This window comes from Pipistrellus kuhlii, unplaced genomic scaffold (genome assembly GCF_014108245.1).
Source record: "Pipistrellus kuhlii isolate mPipKuh1 unplaced genomic scaffold, mPipKuh1.p scaffold_m20_p_14, whole genome shotgun sequence".
Lineage (NCBI taxonomy): Eukaryota > Metazoa > Chordata > Mammalia > Chiroptera > Vespertilionidae > Pipistrellus > Pipistrellus kuhlii.
In genome coordinates, this window is record NW_023425449.1 from 24,960,078 (window position 1) to 24,985,367 (window position 25,290).

The 25,290-nt window shown below is 40.4% G+C and overlaps 1 protein-coding gene and 1 long non-coding RNA gene across 2 annotated transcripts in view; one reads left to right on the plus strand and one right to left on the minus strand.

The window, feature by feature from the left end:
* The first annotated feature begins 411 nt into the window (after positions 1 to 411).
* LOC118718282 overlaps positions 412 to 25,290 on the plus strand; it is a 42,483-nt gene continuing 17,604 nt past the window's right edge. The window contains exon 1 of the long non-coding RNA XR_004987745.1: positions 412 to 583. This is a non-coding gene — a long non-coding RNA (uncharacterized LOC118718282). The remainder of the gene's footprint in view (positions 584 to 25,290) is intronic.
* LOC118718280 (short-chain dehydrogenase/reductase family 16C member 6-like) lies at positions 7,606 to 21,088 on the minus strand. The gene is made up of 6 exons (XM_036436966.1): positions 20,768 to 21,088; positions 20,503 to 20,634; positions 16,958 to 17,057; positions 16,360 to 16,504; positions 10,046 to 10,171; positions 7,606 to 7,735 (listed from the first exon to the last, which is right to left on the minus strand). Exons 1-6 carry the CDS (start codon positions 21,086 to 21,088, stop codon positions 7,606 to 7,608), a joined length of 954 nt encoding a protein of 317 aa, XP_036292859.1.

Consider the following 25,290-nt stretch of genomic DNA (forward strand, 5'->3'; position numbering starts at 1 on the left):
GGTGCAGCCGGCCGCGCTGCGCTCAGAGGCGGGGCTCGGCCGTAGCATCCGAGGCTCCTACCTGGGATCCAGGTTATCAGCTGCCGCGGGGAGCGGTATGGGTGTGGGAGAGCCTCCGGCAGCGAGTGTAGTGGCGGAGTGGAGGGCAAGGGGGAAAGTTTGTTCATCCAGGTGAGGTTGAGGAGAGGAGAGAGAGAGATGCAATCAGTATTTATTCATCTTCTTCGTGTACAAGAATCCAGAAAATACAGCAGTGCCACATCTGCCCCCCCCCCCAATAAAATAATATAAAAAAGATAGAGATCACTTAACATTAGCTAATCATCTACTATAAGCAGAGCTCCCCATGGCACACTTGTAATAGAGGATGGAGTTAGATGGGTGGCATCAGGAGCAGTGCTGTTTAAAAAGGGTTGTCAGGACAAGGTTGCGTTTGGAATTCACCCAGGGTCGGGGAGAATGCATCTAAGTGACAAGTGTTGAAGACTCAGAAGAGAGCAGGGTTGGTCAACCTGTGTCTGGGACAGACCTGGGCGTGTGAGGGCTGCACATGTGTTCTTTATTTAGCTGTGAGAAGAAACAGGTGAGTTGTGTAAGTCTGGAAAAGTAGGTGCCGGGGAGAGCCTGGAATGCCATTTCGGTATTTGATGAAGAGACTTGTATTCTGTAGGCAGTGGTGAACTGTGGCAAGCTGTGGCAAGTGTTTGAGAAGCTATCTGATTGGAAAGTGAATGGGCAGATGTGTGTGCACTGAGTTCAGTGTGGGCGCTCTGATTTCAGTGTGGGCATGCCTCTGGGGACTACAGGTTGTGTTTTTTTTTGGTTGTGTTTTTTTTTAGGGGGGGGGGAGGAGAAGGCGTAGACATATTCATGAACTGCTCATGTCTGGATGATAGACTTGCACGCCCGGTGCCCCTGTGCATAGGGCACCTCACCAGCCTGGATGAGGAGAGGGCTGGGCTGGCAGGGCTTACAGACTTCAGAGACAGACTGGGACAAGGTGTGGAGGTGAGCAACACCTGGGAATGAGAGTGCCTAAGACAGGGAAGGGTGGGTAATGGGACCAGGGCTGTATAGCCTGCCTGCAAGAGTGAACATTATAGAACAACCAATCTTAAGTCATCTTCATGGTTTCTCTGAGCAAAACCCTGGGCTCTCACTCTACTTTCTGGACAGCAGTTTAGAGTAGACCTGAAGAAAGGGATCTCAAGCCGTAACTGGTTTGGTTCAGTGGATAGAGCGTTGGCCTGCGAACTATAAAGGCCCCAGGTTTGATTCTGGTCAAGGGCATGTTCTTTGGTTGCAGGCACATCCCCAGTAGGGGGTGTGCAGGAAGCAGCTGATTGATGTTTCTAACTCTCTATCCCTCTCCCTTCCTCTCTGTAAAAAAATCAATAAAATATATATATATATATATATTTTTTAAAAAGAAAGAAATCTTAAGCATTGTTAGAAATCTCATTAAAACAAAATAGGAGTGCAAAGAAATGAGGTTTCACTGATGATGTAATTAAAGGATCTGAACTTGAGCACTGCTGTTTGGAGGAGGCCTCACTTTGACTTGACGTGGGGAAACTCTTGACCATAATCCTGAAAACTAAGAAAATACTTTTAAAGGGTCCTTTGTGGCCAGGAATAGACAGTTAATTTGTGATGGAAAATGCAGAATGGGCTAATAAGTTATGAAACAGATGCTCAAACTTCATTCTCAGTTGGAGGAAACAGTTCTAACCTTCCAAACCAGTAAATGTTAAAAGAAAAAGAATGGCTTCATACAGGGTTGGTGTAAATTATACATTTCTAGAGCAAGTATTTATCACCCAATTCCACCTATGGGACTTTATATTTACAACAAAATTAGGTATAACTTTAACTTCAGGAAGGGGAACTGGTCACCAGGAGTCAAAGATTGGGAAAGAGACTTAAAAAATGATTAAATATTTATTGTTGAAAATATTACATATGTCCCCTTTCCCCCTCATTGACTCCTTTTAACCATTGTCTGTGTCCATGGGTTATACAATTTCTTTGATTGATCCCTTTCCACCCACCCACCCTCCAACCTCCATCTTCCCTCTAGGATAGAAGACTTTTGACTGTTTCAAACCATGAAAATGTACTACTCTTTCTAGAAATAAGTATAATGATTAATTTCTAAGAAATATGTGTGCATGGAGTGCTCTACAACCATTTTTTATAAAGTCATATTTTTCAAGTATATAGAAAATACTCTGCGCATAGTGTGAGTTAAGGAAGCATAGTATAAAAATAATTGTATAATATGATGCTACATTTCTATGACAATTTTATTTATATGCAGAGAAATTCTGGAAGTGAATTCACCAACATCTTGGCATTTTTTTTTAGTATCAAATAGTAGAATTTTGATTGATTTTTCTCCTTTTTCCTTTAGAATTTTCCAAATTTTCTATTATGTGCACATTTTTACTTCATAAAAAATGTTTTTTTAGAACATACAAAGACATTTCCATTAAGATGACAGACTGAGCATTTATATCCCTTTTCCAAAAGTCCACTGAAATGGAAGGGAAGATATAAAAGTGAATGAAAACATAACAGGGACTAGCAGTGAGGATTGACCAGAGGTTGGTAAGGAGATGGATCCCATTTCCAGAAACCAGAATCAAAGATACCTTAACACACCCTGGGAAGGCTCTACAGAAGTGAGTCATTCTTTCCAACAGAAACCTGGAGTAACTCCTACTCAATAAACAAACACAAAGAGTGGAAATAGGACATGGAATACGAGTCTTGACATAAAAAGACAAAACAATGAATGAATTGAAATAAAATGCAGGTAAATTATTTTGTAATTTGGGGCTAGGCATAATTTATGGCATTTCTATAAAAGAGTAAGGCTGTAGGAAAAGTGGGTCAAGAAATGCATAGGCAATTCATAGGCAAATGACTGAAAAGATAATAAATTTCACTGGCATTCAGGAAAATACAAATTGAACAGGCACTTTTTTTTTGTTCATCATTATTGAGGTATTAAAAAGTGGATATTAATAATTAGATATAAATCCAGGAGTGATGAGTGGTGAGGGTATGGAGACACAGGCATTCTCAAGTACTGTGAGTGCAAGTGGAAGTTGATGTATTTTTCATGGGAGATAGTTGGGATGCAGCTATCCTGCCTTTTGACTCTGCTCTTTCCCATGTAGCAGCATAGGAATATTGGCATTTGTGCAGAAAGAATTATCATTGGAGCTTTTTTGCAATATCCCCCAAAACAAACAAACAAAACCAACCACAGAAACTACTTAAATGCGAGTCTATTCCATTAACCATGGTGTAGTCGTATAATAGAATCCTATGAAGCTGACAAAAAGAATGAATTTAGAATTATATTTACTGGTAGGGAAAGGTCAGCAGGGTGTAAGTGGAAAAAAGTACAGAATTACTTCATGGAAGTTACATTGATATTGTTCATATGTGTGTGTGAAATACAGATGGAAATGCAAGAGGAATGGATCTAATGCATACACACTACACTGTTCATAGTGGTTACCCCTGGCAGGCAACAGAATTGAGTAAGGCACATGCAGAGAGGCTTCCTGTGTTATGATAGATGTATCTGTATAGTAGGCTTTTTACAAATATCTTGGATTATCTACATATATATAAAAGCCTAAGTGACCGAATGACAGGTCAACCAGTTGCTATGACATGCACTGATCACCAGGGAGCAGATGTTCAACACAGGAGCTGCCCCTTGGTGGTTAGTGTGCACCCATAGCCAACCTCCTGCGACTGGCCAACCTCCTCCTGGCCCACCAATCTCCCTTGGTCCCTCCCCACACTGGCCGGCCCCGATTGGCTCTGATTACCGGCCAGGCCAAGGGACCCCATCTGTACACGAATCCATGCACCAGGCCTCTAGTTTTATAATAATAAAAAAACCAAAATGATTGAAATGTACATATTTTCTGTTTAAAAAATACTTTAAAAAATTCTTTCTTGTTTAAAAATACTTGTTTTAAGAACATAGTGTCTTTGGGGATTACTTTGCAAAATAGTGGAAGAGGTCCGTCACCAGATGACACATTCAAAATATGTTAGGTTTCCTGAAATGTATTCTTTTGCAGTACTATCTCGATTTTGGTAGGGGTTATAAAATTCCCTGAGAGGACCAGAATGAGCTTAAGGAGACATTTGCTTGTTCCCTGGTGAGAGGAAAGCAGTGTTCATTGTGAAGGAAGAGAAAACAAACACACCTGCCTCCTGTGAAGGAAGGAAGAACAATCCAGAAGAGTAAGTCATGTAACAGTTGAAGGCGGCAGGCCGCATGTGGGCTGCCACCTTGTTGGGTAAAGTAACCCCATACCAAAGAAACTCTAAAGTTTCAGAAAGTGAAGGTCCCGAAGTCCCGGGAAGACAGTGCTCGGCCTGGGCACATGACTGGAATTCATGTGTACTACCTCCCAGAGGGCTGGTCACACAGCCAAAGGACCCTGCACCCCAGAGGACTGCTGGAGTGAGACAAAAGGACGTGTTGTTATAAGTTTTGTTAAACCTTATTGATTCCAAGATCATTATCATCTCAAACAAACCTTTTTTTTTTTTCTTTTTTCTTTTTCTTCCTTTCTGAGTAATCACAGTGTGAGTGGCATGGTAATGAGATTACGGAGATTTGGCCTGGTTTGTTACACCAAACATTGCTTAAATCATGTAGGAAGACAGTCCAAACACAGCCAGTCTCATAGCACAGATTAAGTTTTTCCTCTTTTTATCTGGCCTCTCTCTTCTTAGATTTCTTCTCTCCTTGGATTCTGTTTTGGATCAGTGGAAATCACTAACTGTCTGTATTAACTAGAGAACAAGTTGTTGGGGGATATGTGGTCAAGGATGAGGAGCAAGGCAGACAATCTGTCCCTCAGCTCCCATCCTATAAAGATTCATTGAGGCACTAGGAGCCCAGTGCTTGAAATCGGGCAGCACTGCCCACCCACCTGCAGCCCTGCCTTGACACCCGAACCTGTCCACACAGAGCTCAGCATGCTGACCCAGCCCCCAAACTCTCTGGCTTTCTCTGGCCACTTCAAGCCCCGCCCTCAGTCCCTTCAGTCTCCTCTGGCTGGTCCCGCCTTCTCTGGGTGCCTCCCGCTTCCGCCCCATCTCTGAAGCAAGGTGGTGGCTCTGCCCCAACATGGCACTGGAGGAGAGTGTGGAAGCCTCCCACCTGCTGCGCTGTGCTCCTTCCCCTGGCAGGTGGGCGGTGGGGCACTCAGAGTCCCAGCAGTGGGTGGCAAAGGACTAGTGAGGGGGTTGCTATGGGCTCTCACCCCTGCCTTCCTGTTCACGGGCTGGTCCCGCCTCCTCCGGGCAGTCTCCAGAACAACACCCCAGCTAATATGCTAAAGGCCCTGGTTGTTACCTGTTATGGTGTATCGGCCATTAGCATAGTAGCTCTTTATTAGTATAGATAATTTGCATGCTGTAAAATTCACTCATTTCAAGTATACAGCTAGGATTTTATTTAATAAACTTACATAGTTGTGTCATTAGTTAAGCATTATTGGGATACATTCCTTCACATCAGTAAGTTCTGCTGGGAGATTTTAGACCAACTATTCATCTTGAATTCATTGGGAAGTGGAGGTAACACAGATGGCATCAACTTTAGTTCTAAACACACTGTTTCTGCCCAGTGCAACCCCCAGGCCTGTAACCTTTCTGGGATTTGGGGTTCATGTGGACGTTTCCCAGTCTACCCTCTTGTCCTCATGTTTTGTCTATTCTGCCCAGTATGTTGGCACCTAGGATATGTAGATACATCTTTCCCCCCAAGCTCATGACAAATACCAGCACAAGATAGGTTTAACTCTCAGGATTTTCACTTTCTTGTTATCTAGGTCTTTTACAAAAGAGTTCTGCCAATTATTTTAAAAGAGTAAAATAATTTTTTTTAATCCAGAATTTTTAGATCCACACTGGAAAACTTTCTCTGGACATCTAGTCCCCCCATATAATAAAAAATGGAAGTTGTCATATTCATCCTTAAAAATATTTTTTTGTTGTTTTTTAGTTTTGAAATAATACTATAGTCCCATTTTATCCATGGTTTTGCTTCCCATGCTTTTGGTTATCTAGGTCAACTGTGGTTTGAAAAATATTAGACGAAAAAATTCTAAAAATAATCAATTTATAAGTTTTAAATTGTCTTCCATTCTGAGTAGCGTGATGAAATCTTGAGTTATCTTGCTCCGTCCTGCCAGGACGTGAATCATCCTTTTGTCTAGCATCACCCATTAGTTACTTAGCAGCCCTCTTGGTTATCAGATACACTGTTGGGGTATCACAGTACTTGTGCTCGCGTCACCCTTATTTTACTTAGTAATGTCCCCAAACCGCCAGAGAGTGGGACCTAGTTACGGATTCACGTCCTTTGGCAGCCCTTGTGGCTGATGCAATCTCAGAGAAGCAGGTTTTACCCTGACTCAGATAAAATGTAACAAGTTTTCACTTGAGATTCTTGCAACAACTCTCATTTTGGCAGAACTGAGGCAGGTTTGAAATGCCAGGTTCACAGGAGATGATTTTCTTGTCTAATTGCAAAGGCCCCTTCTTGGCAGGACCCTGTGAACCTTCCCTGCAGACCCATAGCTGGCTTAGTCAATTAGCTTAGTTCTGCTTTGAATGCCTTCTGTATTAGGGCATTCAGGTGATTATGTGTAGGCTCTGGAATCTGCTTGGGATGGATAGAGGTGCAGCAGCCTGTTTTTGAGACCCAAGTCTTCCCCTATTGCACTATGGGAGTGCCCTGATCACCAGGGGACAGTTCCTGTGTTAAGCGTCTGCCCCCTGGTAGTCAGTGTGCGTTATAGCAACCGGTCGTTCTGCTGTTGGCTCTCTGACATCCCCCAAGGGGTCCCGGATTGCGAGAGGATGCAGGCCAGGCTGAGGGACATAGGAGATTGGCCAACTGGGGAGGGATCGTGGGAGGGCTCCAGGGCATGTCTGTCTGTCTCATTCAGTCCCGATCGGTGGACCTCAGCAGCAAACTTACCTACCGGTTGGAGCAACTGCCCCCTGGTGGTCAGTGCATGTCATAGTGAGCAGTTGAGCAGCCTTAGCACATCATTAGCATATTTCACTTTGATTGGTTGAATGGACGACCAGACACAGCATATTAGGCTTTTATTATATAGTATTATATTTACTAAATTCATTGATAGAAAAAACTCTATACATAATTTGAATGACTAGAAAAATTATAAGTGTGTAAACCACACCTGGGCATAAAGTTGGCACTTTTAAAGGTCTTAGTAATCCTTGGCATGCTGGAATGATTTAAGCAGTAGAAGGAGTCCCAGATAGTCTACCCCAGTGGTCGGCAAGCTCATTAGTCAACAGAGCCAAATATCAACAGTACAACAGTTAAAATTTCTTTTGAGAGCCAAATTTTTTAAACTTAAACTTCTTCTAAGGCCACTTCTTCAAAATAGACTCACCCAGGCCGTGGTATTTTGTTGGAAGAGCCACACTCAAGGGGCCAAAGAGCCTCATGTGGCTTGCGAGTTGCAGTTTGCCAATCATGGGTCTATCCTCATAACACTTTATTTTATTACCATATTTGAAGCTTCAGCTTTGGTGATCTTTCTCAGTTTCAGTCTGATCTTCACTGGCTTTCTCTCTCCCTCTGAAATTGGCCATGCAAGTATCCACACCACTGTATTTAGCAAGTGCAAGCAGCATGTTTGGAGAAAATATTCTAGGGAAAAGCAGAGGGAAAAAAAATCATTATCCTGTTAGAGGTGTCATAGAGACTGCTTTACAATGATTACTTTTGAATTGCACAAAGTATGCGGTCCTGGCTCATGCTGTGCATGTGTCACTAAACCAACAGGATGAACAAAGGATGCTGTGTCACCTATCTGAGCACCATCCCACATCCTGGGAGCATGGAAAATCTCACTGCTCAGGCCACAGTTGATCCATATATTACACTCTTTCAAAGACTATGGAAAGACTTTGTGGAAAGACTATGTACATCCTTACTTACTAGGTTGAAAAATGGTAGCAGAAACGAGAATGAAAAGCAGGCAGATTAAAGCAAAATTTCTTGTGATACGGTGCAGGCATCAGTTTTATTTCTTTATTTTTTAAAAATATATTTTTTATTGATTTCAGAAAAGGGAGATGGAGGAAGAGATAGAAACATCAACGAGGAGAGAGAGAATCATTGATTGGCTGCCTCCTGCATGTCCCCCACTGGAGACTGAGCCAGTAACCTGGGCATGTGCTCTGACCGGGAATCAAACCGTGACCTCCTGATCCTCAGGTCAATGCTCAACCACTCAGGCACACCAGTTGGGCGCAGACAGCAGTTTTAAATGTTCCCTAGGAGATTCCAATGTACGCCTGTAGTTGAGAACCATTGATTGCTTTAGTTCCTTGGAGATAGAGGAGATGTACCTTCAGCTTAGTTCTGCTTACATCAATTCTGTTCTGCTCACCTCAACACAACTTAGCAAATATTTACTATGTGCATAGTCTGTGCTAAGTACTGAACGAAGCCCGTAGCATGGAGCTGGCAACAATTCAGAAAATGTGTCCTGTTCTCAGGGTTCATGCAATCTAGCAAGGAGGATAGATGCTATATAAGAAAGTACAGGTGTGATGAGTGCTACAAAAGGCAGAGACAGGTATGATGGGATGGAACAGCAGGGACTTTGACATAGCTGTTTAGTCAGGGCAGCTCTTTTTTTTAAAAAAATTATTTATTTTTTCCCCTTTCCCGAGGATATTTTCCCATTGATATTTAGGGAGAGTAGAAGAGTTAGGGAAAGACAGAGTGAAACATCTATGTGAAACACATTGATTGGTTGCCTCCTGCATGAAACAGGGAGAAGCCTGAAACCAAGATATGTGCCCCTGATGGGAATTGAACCCAAGACCCTTTGGTCTGCAGGCTGATGTTCTATCCACTGAGCCAAACCGGCTAGAGGGGGAAGCTCTTAAGTAAAGATGAGAAGGAGGTGCCCCATTAGAACTTCCTGTGCGCATACATGTTCAATGAGTGCATGAATAAACCCAATATGTCACAAAATTGTTGAATAAGATATACAGAGTAATAAAAGTGCTAGATTTATTAATAACATAACTATAGAAGTGAATCACTGGTTGTGTTTTCCACTCCGTTAGTAATTTGCAGTAGGGAAGGAGTATATCCTGATGGTCAGAGGCCAAGATCTGTAACCGACTGGAAATTTTGGTTTGCAACTTTGTTCCAGCAGGTAGCTCCTCACCTCTGCACAAACTATTTATTCTCCTCAAGAATCTGATTGATAAAATGAATGCAAAGCTTCCACACTATCTGGCACAAGTGGGCACCTGATGAATGTTAGCTGTCATTCTCTTTTCTCTGCAGAGAAGACAGTGGGCATGGGCCAAATTCATCCTCAAAGAACTCTGGAACTCACAGCATTACCTTGCATGAAGTTGCAGGGTGCTCTTTGGCTAAAGGAAAGAACACACTTGCCACACATGCTTGATATTTTCCTGGCAATGAGCTCAGGTTTTTTTTTTGTTTTTTTTTCCTTTGTTTTGAAAACAGAATTATACACTAGTTGAACCAAAAGAATTAACCGATGATGATGATGATGATGACGACGACGACGACGACAACAACAACAACAACAACAACTTGGGTGCTTTTTGTTTCTCTGGAAGTAAATAATTTGTACTCGGTGAGGCCTGATAGTTGCCAACTTTTCTCAGGGTCTGGAAAAACCAAGACACAGCTAGCGAAAGTCTAATAAATTGTCCTTGCACTATGAAAGTTCTTACTTTTACCATTTAAAAAATACGAAATTGATAACCAATGGACACACCGGGGGAGGGGGGAAGGGCATGACCGGGAATAGGGTGTGGGGGGCAAAGGAGGGGCTAAGAACACATATGTAATACCTTAATCAATGAAGAAAATTAAAAAAAAACTAAAAAAATATGAGATTGCTTTCTGGCAAAAGAAATTTGTTCACAAATAACCAAAATTATAGATAGGTCATTATCAACTTACTGTTTAAAGATCAATGCAAAATAAACAGTTTTGGGCATTAATAAGTAAACTTGTTCTTCTAAAATAGCATTTACAATTTTTTTGGCCGCATACTCCTCTTCCAGTATAGGCAACAGTAATGGGCACCTGGGATAAAAAAATAAGAGTTATATAATCAAAGCACTATTTTTTGTTGTAAACATGAGCACTAATTATTAAATTTCAGGTATGGAGTTAGAACAATAGCTATAAATATTCAAACAAAATATAAATATTAGGAACTGCCTTTTCTTTTCTCTCATGACTAATACATTTAATTTCCTAGAATAAAATCACTGCCTTTATTGATTTCTGCTATGTGATAGTCTCAATTTATAAAAGAAATTGCTTTTAGATTATTATATTTTTGTTATTTTTCTTCCCTCTTCTTTGCTCCAAATATCAAGTAATTGTCTATTATTAAGAAGCAAAATTAGAAAATATTATTGTATAAAAATATAAGACATACAATAATATTTGTATGTCTAATATGTCTATGTTTTAGGCAGAACACTTATATAACATTAAGCAAAATTAGATGTTGATGGAATCAGCTGGAGTTGAAATGGGATGAGCATATGAATATGGTGCTTTATTCATATTACTTTGAAAATGCATTATGTTGACAATTTCCACTTTCATATTATGTTTCTCTATTACCTGAACTATACTTCCTCAAGAAAAATTGTTTATCTCAGCTGATTCTTGAAATACGATCAATTCTCATAATTGAATGTTGGTGACTAATCTTTATATTTTACTAGAGGCTCAGTGTACAAAATTTGTGCACTTGGCGGGGGGGTGGGGGTTCCCTCTGCCTGTCCTGTGCTCCCTTGCATTCTGGGAACTCTATGGGGATGTCTGACTGGTTGCTTAGGCCTGCTCCCCATAGGGATGAAGGAAATAATGATGTATATATTACATCTCTTCCAGCTTTATTGAGATATAATTAACATATAACATTGTGTACATTTAAGATTTACAAAAGTGTTGATTTGATGCACTTATATATTGCAAAATGATCACCACCATAGCTTTTTCTGACACTTAATTATTATTTCTTTTTCTGTGGTGAGGAAATTTAAGATCTACTCTCTTAGCAACATTCAAGTACTGGTATATAAAAAGAGTATTATTAGCTATCATCACCTTGCTGTACATTAGATCCCTGGAACTTTTAGACTGTCTGAGCCTTCTTTTCCAGAGATTTTGCTTTTAACTTTTATGTATGTAAAAACTCCTCGTTTACCAAAGCCATCCTTTAACACACCACCTTCCTTGGCCACCATGCCACCTCTTCTTGACTGGTCACATTCATTCTGTAGACTTGACAATCCTTACTGTTCAGGAGAGGCTGATGCTAAGTTATCAGAGAATGTTTCTTAACAAGTGTAACTGTACAGAAACTTCATTTCTTCAATATGACTTTTCCTCCTGTCCATCCTTTTGATTCAAACTGGCCTCATCCAACACCGTGACTCACCCACCTCCCTCTCCCTTGCACGCCCACTCCCTTAATCATTCAACCCTCAGGACAATGAGGTTCTGGTCAGTATCAAGTAATTTTAGGAACAAAGACCCTGGTCTGTTGACTACAGAGACAGAGTTTCAGCCAAACTAGAGAACATCTGGGCCTTCATTCTGGTGCAACTACAGACACAGAAAAAGTGGAACGACTCCACCGACCACATCCTTGCAAAACCAGAAGAGTGACACCATGGCTGATGTCAGGACCAGATGCAACCATCACCTATTCCCTACCTCAGCATTGACCAGTTAATAGAGATCACAACACTAGCTCCACCATGATTAATGATTTTCTCCTATGTAGCCCATTACCCTGGAAGCCATCAGGGAAGCCAGGTCTTTGAGTGTAAGTTTGGTGCCATTTTTCTGTCACTCCAGATTTGGTGCCATTTTTCTTAAAAATAAACCTTTAATTTATTGATTGCAAATTTATATTTATTTGGGCTTTGATTCTCCCAAATGAATTCACTCATTTAGTTCCATAACACAAATGCAAAGTTCTCATTTGCTTCCCCACATGCTGCCTCAAAGGGGAAGAGATCCTTTTTATAGCTGTATAGTATTCCACAGTGTAAATGTATTACAGCTTTTTTATCCACTCATTTACTGATGGGTACTTGAGCTGTTTCCAAATCTTAGTTATTGTAAATTGTGCTGCTATGAACATAGGGGTGCATATATCCTTTCTGATTGGTATTTCTGATTTCTTGGGCTATATTTCTAGAAGTGGGATTTCTGGCAGTTCCATTTTTAATTTTTTGAGGAAATGCCATACTGTTATCCATAGAGGCTTCACCAGTCTTCATTCCCACCAGCAATGTACTAGAGTTCCCTTTTCTCCACATTTTCACCAACACTTGTCATTTGAGCACTTGTCATTTGTGTAGGCCTGGGAATTGGGACTAAACTGGCAGTCAGACATCCCTCTCACAATCTGGGACTGCTAGCTCCTGTCACCTGCCTGATCACCCCTAACTGCCTCTGCCTACCATCCTGGTTGCCTCCATCTGCCCCCCTCTGCCAGCCTAGTTGCCCCTAACTATTCCCCCTGCTGCCCTGGTTGTCCCAAACTGCCCCCCCCCCCACCCTCCGCAATGGCCTGGTTGCTCCCAACTGCCCCTCCCCCCTGCTGGCCTGGTCACCCCCAATTGCCTTCCTGCCGGCCTGGTCGCCCCCACGCAGCCTACTGTTACTGTTACTGTGATGGCATCCTAGACAATTTTCATATTCCTCTATTATTAATATTGATTGGCTATCTATATGCTCATTTGGAGAAATGTCTATTTAGCTCATTTGTCCATTTTTAATTGGATTTTTGGCCTTCCTTTTGCTAAATTGTATGAGTACCTTATATATTTTGAACATTAACTTTTTATCAGATGCATCATTGGCAAATATGCTCTCCCATACAGTGAGTCCTCTTTTCATTTCATTGATGATTTCTTTTGCTGTTCCAAAGCTTTTTTATTTTGAAATAAGCCAGTCAGAGAACGACAAGTATCACATAATCTCACTCATATGTGGACTCTAATGAACAAAAAAACCTGATGAATAAAATAGAACCAGCACTGAAGCATGGAACAGACTGAAGATCCTCAGAAGGAAGTGAAGGTGAAGGAGAGAGAGATTAACCAAAGAACTTATATTCATTTATGCATAACCCATGGACACAAACAATAGTGTGGTAAAGGCCTGGGGTTGGGATGGGTAGAGGGGGTCAATGGGGAAAAAATAGGACATCTGTAATACTTTCAACAATGAATATTAAAAAAAAAAAAAGGAGCCAAAGCTGACATCCCAGCAGAACTGCCTCGCATGTCTTATGCTTCACACCTTTTGGAATATTAAAACAGGGCAAAATAACATTTGGATTAAGCCTAAAGCAACTGTATGTCCCAAGGAACTGTTTGCAAAGACAACAAGAGAGCAGATATTATGACTACTGTTCTGATAGCCACTGGACTGAAAATTAAAAACATTCCTTAGAGTAAACATCACTATGTTATGTTACCTACACCAACAGATACGCCTTCCTTCTATTGATGCAATGTTCCCCTTCTCTTTCTCATAAATATCCCTTGTTTTGTCTCCTAATCAGAACACGATTTGACCTTCTGTCTGAATTAGTGCTTAAGGAGTAGCTATTCTTTGATCTCAAGTGAATGTTTGTTGCCTCCCACTTCTAAAGGCCCTTTTATTTTTAGGTCAAGGGGTTCCTCTGGGAAGAAAAACCTACATGTAGTGTGCAATTTCAGCTGCCTTTACTCTCTAGTTTGCTCACTGGGAGCCCATCCCCTTGTGATTTTAATGCCCCTAGTATTTTTGGCAGTTAGAATTAATTAATTAAATTCTTAATTAAACCTTTGTTCGCATGTTAACAGATCTTCCAGCTAAACTCCTTCTGTTTTCACGAATGTAGTCATAAGTTGCTAATGTGATATCCCTTTGTCAAACAGGAGGATAACTTCAGGGTCTCCAGGAGAATTTATAAGTTTGTTTTGCAGATGGAAAGGATGTCTTCAAGGTAGCCATGACAACTGCCAACATCAGGAGTCTGATGCAGAAAGTTTTATCTGTGAATAAAGAAACTTCTTTTTCAGATCCCTGCAGGCTCCACCTCCCTTATTCCCTAGCCACATAAAAACTCTGTACTTTTTCTTTTTAAGAGGGATGGATTTAAGGTGAGGATGAGCAACAACAAAAAAGAATATTAAAATTGTTCAGATTTTTGCCCAGCTGGTATCAGTCAGTAGTTGACCATCAACCTATGAACCAGGAGGTCACGTTTTGATCCCAGGTCTGGGCATGTCCGGGTTGTGGGCTCCATCCCAGGCATGCAGGAGGCAGCCGATCAATGACTCTCTCTCATCATTGATATTTCTATCTCTCTCTCTCCCTCTTTCTTCCTCTCTGAAATCCATAATAAAAAAAATACTAAAAAAAATTAGACATTTTGTATAATTTATTGTAGCAATTCTGGATCATTTTCTTCCATTGGGGCTATTGTTAAGATTGCTTGTTTATTTAGTGACTTGGCTAGACTAGTTAAATAAAGTCTATTTCTTCTGCAGTGTGTAGCTTCTGATGTCTTTCCTTGGGCATGCATACAGTTTTCCTGACTGGGCATGCATACAGTTTTCCTGACTGTCAGTCAGTCTTTGTCTCTTTCTCTTAAAATTCTAGCTGGTCTGTCCCTATTCCTATCACATTAAGCTCTTAACCTGTACAATTTGCTAGGGGTTGCACTATTTGCTGAAAATGCTTGACCTGTGGTCTTAGCCATTTGAAGTTAGGCTAAGCAGAGCCAGAGAGACCCCAGACTTTGAAGCTGATTTTGATCCTTGCCTGGCAGCACCTTTGTGTTATGAAGCAGGAGTTGGGTGTGATGAAAAACTCACTGTTCTCTGGTGGCCCCTCATGAATTGATCCTATTGAGCAGGACCTGAGAGTTGGCAAGAAGTATGTGTCAACCACCCGGCTGCTGCCATTACCCTTGTATGAATCTTCCACAAGCCAGAGTCGCAGAGGTTGGGATCTGGCAATATTTACTAACTGGTGAGTCTTCCTCAAGCCGGGAGAGAGGGAATTTACTACCTGACTGCTGAGATTACCAGGGTGACTACCTAAGAACAAAGAGCTCTCCTGGAAAGAGAAATTGCTGTCTTCCTCAACAGCCTGTCCCTGATCATTCCGACCTCGTGGGAGTTTAGGGAAAAGGAACATATATAGTCAATATAGGCTTTCTACAGAAAATGGGACCTTCTGATGTCCACTTGCTTCCAAATTACCCAGAGTAGCTTTTCTACCTCAGGGAGCTGGGGAAATTGGAGGCTGTAACTTGGTTGCCAAGTCCACTGAAATAATTATTCTGCAAGGCAGAGCTGTGGGTGGATAGGAATAGCTCCTGGACCAAATGTTAATGGCCTCCCAGTAGATTTTCTTGAATAAATATTTTTCAAATTGTTGCATGTCCATTGGTCAATCTCGAAAGATTTTGAATGACTTAGCTTATTTTGACCAGCTAAATAGATTATGTCTTTATGGAGATTTTCTCCTGTCTATATTCTTTTAATTCTTCACCACCTGTTTTTGGCACTTTTATTTAATTTTATAGTTTTACTAGACTCTAAGTAGACTCACTGCTTTCTAGCCAGCCTTTTGATTGGCTAGTTCTCTTTCCTACAATAATAGGTGATTCAGGTCATTTGGATCATGTTCATCTTCTTTTTAACAATTGTAATGGCTATACTTGCCCTGGGTCATGTATATACATTTCAATATATCCTATTGATTAGATTCTTTGTGTAAAAGCCCTCATGTTTAAATTGCATCCTTGTTTGGACTGTTCTATATTAAAATATACCTTCCCCAATACTTTCCCACTTTTACTAATTAGTCTTATAAAATAGTTTATCTTTTGGATTTTTACTTCAGTATACTTGTTAGAAAAGAATTTATCTTCTCAATACTTTAATGTTAATATTTTAATAACTTCCATTGCCATATTCACTGTTATATTATATTATTCTGATTAGCAACTTAGTTTTAAATTTTCACTATGCCATAATTTTATAACCATATTAATATCTTTAAATTAAATAAATTCACTAACTTAATACATAATGAATTTTTTTCCTCTTACTAAATTAAGCATTCAAATTATTTCTTGTGTTTAACTGGTTAAACTTCAAAACTTCAAAATGGAAAGATAATTTACATATATTAGAAGATTATTATAAGAGCAAAGAATACTGTAAGGGTCCACTTACTTGGTTTCAGCACCATTAAACATCCCAGTTTTGATGAAATATGGGCAAACAATGGTGGTTTTAAGTTTACTTCCCTTTATTAGTTTTAATTCAAAGAAGAGAGACTCTGCAAAGCCAAAAGCTGCAAATTTGCTTGAACAATAATCTAAAATAAAGTGAAGAGCTGTTAGTAATGAAATTTGCCAAGTTAATTTTTATAATTACTTTTAAAAATTAAAACTCTTATCTTCTCTATGGTTTATCCTTGGGGATAAAACATCACTTCTGTTGTTGCTGTTGTGTGTGTGTGTGTGTGTGTGACTACTCCTGTATCTCCACACTATATACCTCAAAAGAAGACTGAAATTATTTGTTTTTCTTAACCTAAGAAGACTAATGAACCAAGAGGCACATTCTTCTCTCTTTTTATTTTTTATTTTTAAAGAGAGAATATCTCCCCTTACCACTGCCATTTTAAATAGGAAAATGGAAAGTAATGCTGCTGGTAAAAATAGAGCTAAATGTATCAGAGATTTCCCCTGGGTGCAGGAAGAGTTTTTATACTTTGAGAGTCCTAACTTCTGGGTGCTGTGGACTGAGCAATATGTAAAATACTCACCTGATAATCCATTAATACCAATGACTCCTGCTGCACTTGAAATACAGACCAAGTGACCATGGTTAGCTTTAATCATGGCAGGAAGGAAGGCCTTACAAGTCTGGAAGATAGAAATACACGATGTCAGTATTCCATTCATTTGTTATTTTATTTGCTCAATGAGTACTTGATAAATTTATCGATTCACTTAATAAATGTTTATTTCACACTTATGATGTGTTAAATCTCGTGGCAGTGCAAAATAGTCACTGGTACCATGTAGTCACTGTTCTTAAGGATCTTAATGTTTATTATGCGTTAAACTATAAGAAATACTCTTTGATTTGTTTTCCCTTTTAAGTGAACTATACCAATTGAATTAAATCAACATTTTACATTTAGAGTTTGCTAAAAACACACACCTTAAAACCTAAGTTTTCTAATATGCTGACCTCTTCCATGTAGTTTTCAGCAATTGGAATTAAAATTTAATCACATTCACTTTCCTGGCTTTTTGGTAAACAAGATTCCTCCCTAGACCAGTAGATTAACAGCATGGGAAAAACTGCGAAAAGAAAGGTGAATTTCAATGCAAGAAAACAATAGTCTAGTAAGTAATGTGCTTTGCAATTGTCTACCATGATTTAGTTTTGTTTTTGTTTTTTTAGCTATTTTGGTAAAATTCACTTAGTCATCTTCAGCTAAGATATTATTCAGGCCCTAGCTGGTTTGTCTCAGTGGACAGAACGTCGGCCTGCAGACTAAAGAGTTCCTGGTTCGATTCTGGTCAAGGGCACATGTCCGGATTTTGGGCTTAATTCCCAGTATGGATCATGCAGGAAGCAGCTGACGACTTATTCTCACTCATCATTGATGTTTCTATCTCTCTATCCCTTTCCCTTCTTCTCTGAAATCAGTAAAAATATATTTTTAAAAATATTAATTTGGTCTCCTAAGATCCCAGGCCATGAAAAAGTTCCAGTTTTCTTACTCCTGTGCTTCTTAGGTTCTCTCAAGAAACTTCTCCATTCTCTTCTCCTCTGATACTGGGACTTTTTAATCAAACCTCTGTTCAGAAATAATAATCCAAAGCTTGGAAATAAGGCAAAGGGATGATTGTGTGACTTCCAACATACTAGAACATTTCCCAGTAATCTTCCCTTAAGTTTATCTAATTCTCTTGGCGATGTAACTTGAACTAATGATTGGGACCCAGATGTTTCTAAATCTTGTAAAATCAGAGGATAACATGTAGAAACCTAATAGGTGTATTTTTTTTTTAATACAAAAGATAGTCCCAGAGGTAAGAGTTTAGCAATTTCATTTCAGCAATCTTTTTCATTGACTATACAAATCCAAGTTCCTCATATCATCAATTTATCAGCAGTGTTATTCTGCTGATTCTCCCATAACTATACTAAGTAAAACCTTGACAATCCTCACGCTCTAGTATATCTATGATATTTATGATTTTAATGATGTCAGGATTTGACATGAAGAGTTTTGCAGTTTTCTGAGATGTGCAAGGACCCCATAGAGCAGGTAGCAGTTTCTGGTTCAAAGAATGTTATCTTTGCTTTCAAGGTCTTTAGTCTGACTAAACTTGTTTCAGAGTTATTAAATTGATGGATAAGTGTCTGCTTAGATGCAGTCAATTGCCTTTCCCCCCCCATTGTGTGTGTTTTTTGTTTGTTTGATTTTAGAGAGGGTGGAAAGGAGGGGGGGGGAGAGAGAGAGAGAGAGAGATATGAGAGAGACATATTGATTGGTTGCCTCCTGCATGCACCCCAATCAGGTCAGGGATTGAAACTGCAACTCAAGTACGTGCTCTTGACTGGAAAGTAAACCCGAGACCCCTCTGGTGGGCAGGCTGACGTTTTAACCACTGAGATATATTGGCCAGGGCATTTTATTTTATTTTATTGCATTTGATGTAAGAATTGGCTTCTCTCAGAGAGAACAGCTTGACAAAGACCCTCAAATATGAGATGATTTGGTTAAAGATCTCTTTGTTCCTGTCTGAAGACAAGTTAGAAAACACCAGTGATGAGGATGGAGGCCATACTGAGCTGCTGCTTAGAGATAATAAAGTCTCAGACCAGGACTTGCAGCAGAGAAGGAGAGAAATGAGTGCACTTGATCATGTTTTGAAGGGAGAGCAAGAATGTTGGTGTTAAGGAAGCGGAGGAATCAAGAGTGGCTTATATATTAGATATAGGTGTCCCCTAGCTCCATTTGCCAAGATGACATTTCCTATTCCCAAAGGAACTTCAGGTGGGGTGGGAGAGGGAAAGAGATCTGTGATTTCACAAATATTTCTGTGATACCTATTGTAAGTTAAGCACTGTGCTACATGCTCACTAAACATTGGTTGAAAAAGGTTTGGTGGGGTCCAGTGAGGCTTTCCATGACTAAGAAAGAAGATCAAGGGAATCGTTTTTAGGACCTTAGATAGTGAGTATAGAAGCATTGAGTGGAAAGAAAGGGTATCCTGGGACACCCAAAACAAACCCATTCCAAGGCCCTATCCTCAGAGCCACAGAGGACTGAGGCCTTGCTATCCCTCCCTTCCCCAGGACTCCTCAGGCACAATGTTGGCCACCTGTGCTTCCTACATCCTCCACCCCAGCTGGTATCTGTTCATGTCATCATAGCTTCAGGTATAAGCCCTCTCGGTGGAAACTCCCTTGATAACACAAGTCTCCTTCAGCCCCCTATTCATTTTCCAGAGTTGCATTGTTCAAGATGGTAGCCTCTAGGCATATGTGGCTATTTAAATATGCAATTAAATAAATTAAGTGACATAAAGTTATGAGTTTAGTTCCTCAGTCCTACCCAACCATATTTTAAGGGCTCAATAGCTGTGGGTAACTGGTGGCTACCATTTTGGGGAGCACAGTAAAAAGACTTTTCTGGTCTAGACAATCTAGGCTTCAAGAAAGACACCCCTGAGTTATCAATTTACTAATCATCTTTTTGTAAAGACTCTTTGCCATCTCTCTTCCTTCTATAAATTTGGGCCATCACTTAGTTGCAGGACCTTGGAACCTCAGTTTTCTTATCTGTAAAATGAGAATGAAAATGGAGTCATGGCTACCATGTGCAGCAAAAGAACTTAGAGCAGGGCCTGGGATACAGTAAGAGCTCATTTCCTTTGTTATGACACCCGGTCATACACACACATAAACCACTCTAAAAATAGCCACCTTCTTTCTGCGCAAAGCTCTCCTTTGCTCATGCACAAATTAAATCTTTTTTTATACAATGGCTTCCACATTCTGTTTGTATTTTGGTGGGAAGATTTTGGAACAGGCTAATAAATCTTGGGACCAAACTAGAGAAGACAGAGGGAAGGGCCCTAGCCTGAGAGTTTGGAAAAGGGCAAGAACAGGAAAAGCTAAGCTGAGTGTGTGGCAAGGTGAAACTTGGATGGGAGGGCCATAGTCTATGAATAGGAAATTTACAAATGGTACATGTACTGATAAATGGCTGAACAGTTGTTTACAGAAACACATGGCATTTTCATACTTACCAACAAAATAAAGTGAAAAAGAATGGAAACTTACCCAGAAATGTGATAAGGCATTTACAAGAAATGATCTTTCCACCATGTGATCTGGAGTGTTGAGAAACGGTTTCCCCGTCACAACCCCAGCATTGTTAATGAGGATGGTCACATCACCGACTTCTTCTTTAACCTGGATGGAAGGGAGACCAACGTTCATTTAGGGCGTTACATTCTCATATTTATTTCTCCAGGTAAATTTTCCCCCTCATTTTATTCAGGTAATTTCTTTAAAACTAAAGTAAGAAGGACACCAATTATCTTACCTGATCAGCAACTCTGTAGACCTCTTGCCTGCTGCTACAGTCACACTTATAGGCAAATACTTTCTCACCACCCTTTTCTTTGGCCAGTCTACATGTTTCCATGTTGCCTTCTTCATTTATGTCCCATAGAACTAAAATGGCTCCAAGGCTGGCAAATTTTATGGCCATTAGCCTCCCAATTCCACTTCCAGCTCCTGTTATAAGTACAATCTCTCCAGCAACATCCTTTTTTGGCTTGGGAATTATCGTGTAAACTAAAGATTCTAGAAAATAATATAAACATTTTCCTAAAACTATGAAGGTGTCCAAAATTACATCCATGTTGATTCACTGAAGAAAGCAATGTCCTAATAAGAAAAAAAAGGTAACTGATCAATTTGTCACATTATCATAACAATTGCAATATACATGAAGTGTTTAGTATGAGGAGATTTGCCCTTACGACATTAATTATCTAAAATATGTATTTTAGCAACAATGGCTAAAATCATTGAATTTTTAAAGTATATAAATAATGAGTATAAAATATTTTGTGTTTATAAGAATCTTTCCAATTTAAACAACACCTTTTTTTAAATTTTATTTTTATTGCCCTAACTGGTTTGGCACAGTGGATAGGGTCCGCTTGTAGACTGAAGGGTCCCAGGTTCAATTCTGGTAATAATAATACGGTAATACATATGCAGTCTTGCTACAAATCAGGCAAGTTCTAAATGCTTTGTGTGCATTTAACCCTTGCAAGTGTTGCCCTGTTTTATAGTTATGAACAGAGTTCCTAAGAGGCTAAGCAAACTAGCCTATGGTCACAAGGTTCATAACAGTGAGGATGGAATTTGAACCCACCCAGTGATTTCACTCTCCAAGCTCTCAAATGCTATGAGATATAGCAAAAAGAAAGAAAAAGGCAAATGCTAAACCTGGTAAAAAGAATGACCTTTGCATCACATTTATTTCATACCAGAGGCAGGTACATGAAAATTCATGCACTGGAGGGGGCAAGGGGTGTTCCTCAGCTCAGCCTGCCCCCTCTCACAGTCAGGGAGCCCTCAAGGTAGTAGGTGACTTGGCAATCAGGGGAAGGTGACACATCCATCACACCTCTACTGCTGCCACTGCTGTCAGCGTAAGCCTCAGCTGGTTCTGGTTACCTGAGCCTTGGGCGGCCCTGGGCAGCTGGGCAGCCACCAACTGAGGCTTGCCTAAGCCTTGGCCAGCCCTGGTGGCTGGGGGGCTGAGGGGACTGGGGAACTCTGAAGGCAGGTGCCCCAGCAGGGCTGAGGGGACTGGGCTTTGCCATCTTGTGGCTTTGGACACCGCTATATTTGAGGGTGTGGCAGTCAATTAGCATATTCCCTCATTATTTGCTGTGGGCACCACCATCTTTGTGACAGTGTGAGGGTCAATTAGCATATCTCTTTCTTTATTAGATAGGATTAGTCAGGAGTTAATTTTGAAATGCCTTGAAGACCAAAGTGAGAATGCCAAAGAAGTCAGGCTACCTTCATCTTGCTGTGAGCCCTGACTTGCCAGAAATTCCAACCGAGATAAGATAGAAAATGAATATTATTGCCAGAACACCATTATAGATATTTAACTGGATTTCAAGAGGGAAGAAAAAATCTTGGGGGAGCATGCCTTCAGGACAGAGCAAGAAAAGGGGGCATTACACATCTCTTTCATTAATTTATTTGGATTTATTAAGAACATTAACCATATCCCTAATGGTATTTTCCTTGGAAGCTTTTAGGAGCTTTCACTTGCCTTTAGAATTTCACTGAGCTAATGTGCATTTGTAAAGGAAAGACATCAAGCTAGAGAAATTCACTTTTTTCCAAACTTACATACACTTTCTGGCTCAAGCACCATCCTGGCAACACGTAGTGTATTGTGATTATGAAAACAAATGATATCTTATCATCTATTAAAAATAAATAAAATAAAAAACTGGAGAAAGAATAGATTTGGGTCTTTCTGAATGTTAAGTGTGAAATGAAAAACCAGGTGGAAATGTTGACTCTCTATTACTGAAGCTCAACCTATAAGTTTGAGGGGAAGAAGAGGAACCATGTTCCTTGTCTTTGTTACTCCAAAGCCTGCCATCCTGCCTCATACATGTTAAGGACCCAGTACATGTCTTTGAGAAGGATAGCTATTTTGTTTCCTAAGTCAAAATCCTTGAGGATGGCAATCCATATCTGCACAATGACTAAAAAAGGGCTTTGTACCTAGTGGAAGTGTGCTAATGCCTAGACGAATGATATCTATGGGTGGCAACATTTGTATTTGGCTTTATCTGTAAAAATTATTTCTGCAGTGTTGAGACTATCTCTAATAAACAAACAAACAAATCCTATATAATAAAAGGCTAATATGCAAATAGACCGAATGGCAGAATGACTGGTCGCTATGATGCATGCTGATCACCTGGGGGCAGGAGTTGTCCCCAGGTGGTCAGTGTGCTCCCACAGGGGGAGTGCAGCTCAGCCAGAAGCCAGGATCACGGCTGGCGAGTGCAATGGTGGTGGTGGGAATATCTCTGCAGGCCTAAGCTGTCCTGGCTCCTGGACTTTGAGATGGTGTAGGCTGGGCAGAGAGAAACCCCTCCAGTGCACAAATTTTGTGCACTAGTAAATAAATAAATACTAGTGTGATGCAGAAGGCACTTCGGGTTGCAGGATTTTTATGTGGAGAACAGGAGAAGATTGTGACTTTATACTCTTTTTTTTTTTTTGGTAGGAGAAAGTTTATTTTCAATGTAGATGATTTATCTTGTAAGAAATTCAAGTAGCTTTCTATAAAAATTATTAAATGTTAGCAATATATTGTTACTTCCTGGGACTATTCCTAGGGCAGTAGTTTTGACATGTCTCTAACCATTCACCGTTTAAATGTTTTCAGTATTAAGAGACTTCATTCTCAGGTTGCTGAAAGCATCCAATTTTGGAACAAAGGAGAAAAGTCCATGGAAACCCTGGATATAGAAAGTGCTGGCCACAAATGCTGATTGCTCCCAGGTGCGTCCTTGGGCGGTCATGGCAATCAGGCAGTTAGAAAAAAAAAATCATTAAGCATCATGACGAGCAAGCATTTACTAAGTACTCAGCTGTACTAAGGGCTGTCAATGCCTTGTTTTATTTAATTCTCATAATAGCCCAGTGGGGTAAGTATGAGACTCAGGTAGGTACATAACTAGTCAAGGATTGCACAATGCTTACGTAGAAGTGGGATTCGAGCCCATGCTATGATTGCAGAACTCCTGGCTCCTTGACCACTGCACAATAAGGACCTTAAATAAACTGGCTTTAAATCACAAGGATCTCCTTTCATTTTTCAAGCGTGCCCAGAGCACTTCAGGTTAAAGGATGACTGTGAGAATGTTATAAAAATATCCGACTCTCAGGAATGTTAAAAATATCAACACATCCTGGCTTTTGTGGCTCAGTGATTGAGCATTGACCTATGAACCAGGAGCCACAGTTCAATTCCCAGTCAGGGCACCTGCCGGGTTTGTGGGCTCCGTTCCCCGTGGGGGGCGTGCAGGAGGCAGCCCATCAATGATTCTCTCTCATCATTGATGTTTCTATCTCTCTCTCCCGCTCCCTTCCTCTCTGAAATCAATAAAAATCTTTCTAAAAATCATCAAAACAACACATATACTAAAGCATTTTGTAAATTGTGCATTGCCATGCAAACATTGATTTCTGTGATCGGTACAGGAGACTCTGTTAATGATACTGCATTTGCAGCCAGCCAGTCACCTTTAAAGAAAACCATCTTGGAGTCCTAGAAGGCTTTTTTGCTGGAGCTTGCCTCCTCTGTGAAGTTGCTGAGTAGGATTTGGGAGAGGGATTTGCACAGAAGTTTATCTGACTCCCATTCTTCTCGTGAGCTGTTGGTAAATGTAGGTCCCTGTTCCAAAGCCAAATCCATGTGTTCTCCTGGGCCCAGTGGGGCTCACAAGCATGTCTCCCTGCCCCCTCCCTCATATCAGATACCATACCTAATAAAATTAACATTAGTTCTATAATACCATCTCATATGAATCCATCCCTATCCAATAGGCCTCCTGCCCCTTCTTGCCTTTCACCCTTGTCTTTTCACCACCTCTTCCCCTCACTGCGAAAAGTTGGCGAAATGAACAAAAACAACGAGAAAAGAACAACAAAGAGACCCTGGAGATGATAATAAAACGACCTACCTCCCCTATTTGGGAACTGCTCTAAATTGTGCCCAGAGAAACAGACTGGTAGGAGCAAATACATAATCATTTCTCCTGAGTAGTAAAAGGACCTTGGCCTTACCTTAAGCAATGTTACACTTGGAGGCATGAAGAGTCCTCATAGAGGATGAGGCCAACAGAGATGAAGCCAGCTGCCGGAAACTGTCTCTTAAATGCTTTCACTCTGATGTGTCCTCCCACCTATTGTTATCTCTGTGGGCGTCACCCGGGAGAAGTTACCCATGTTTTCACCCATAGCCTCCCCCACTTTCAATATCTGCACCAGATGGAACATTTGGTGAGC

What these genes read in the sequence shown, in the direction of transcription:
- LOC118718280 (XM_036436966.1), bottom strand. Translation starts at nt 21,088, where the DNA reads ATGGATGTAATTTTGGACACCTTCATAGTTTTAGGAAAATGTTTATAT. An exon ending in TGGTATTAATGGATTATCAG is followed by an intron (nt 16,505 to 16,957) that starts GTGAGTATTTTA and finishes ACTTTATTTTAG; the next exon opens with ATTATTGTTCAAGCAAATTT. An exon ending in TTTAATGGTGCTGAAACCAA is followed by an intron (nt 10,172 to 16,359) that starts GTAAGTGGACCC and finishes TTTTTATCCCAG; the next exon opens with GTGCCCATTACTGTTGCCTA.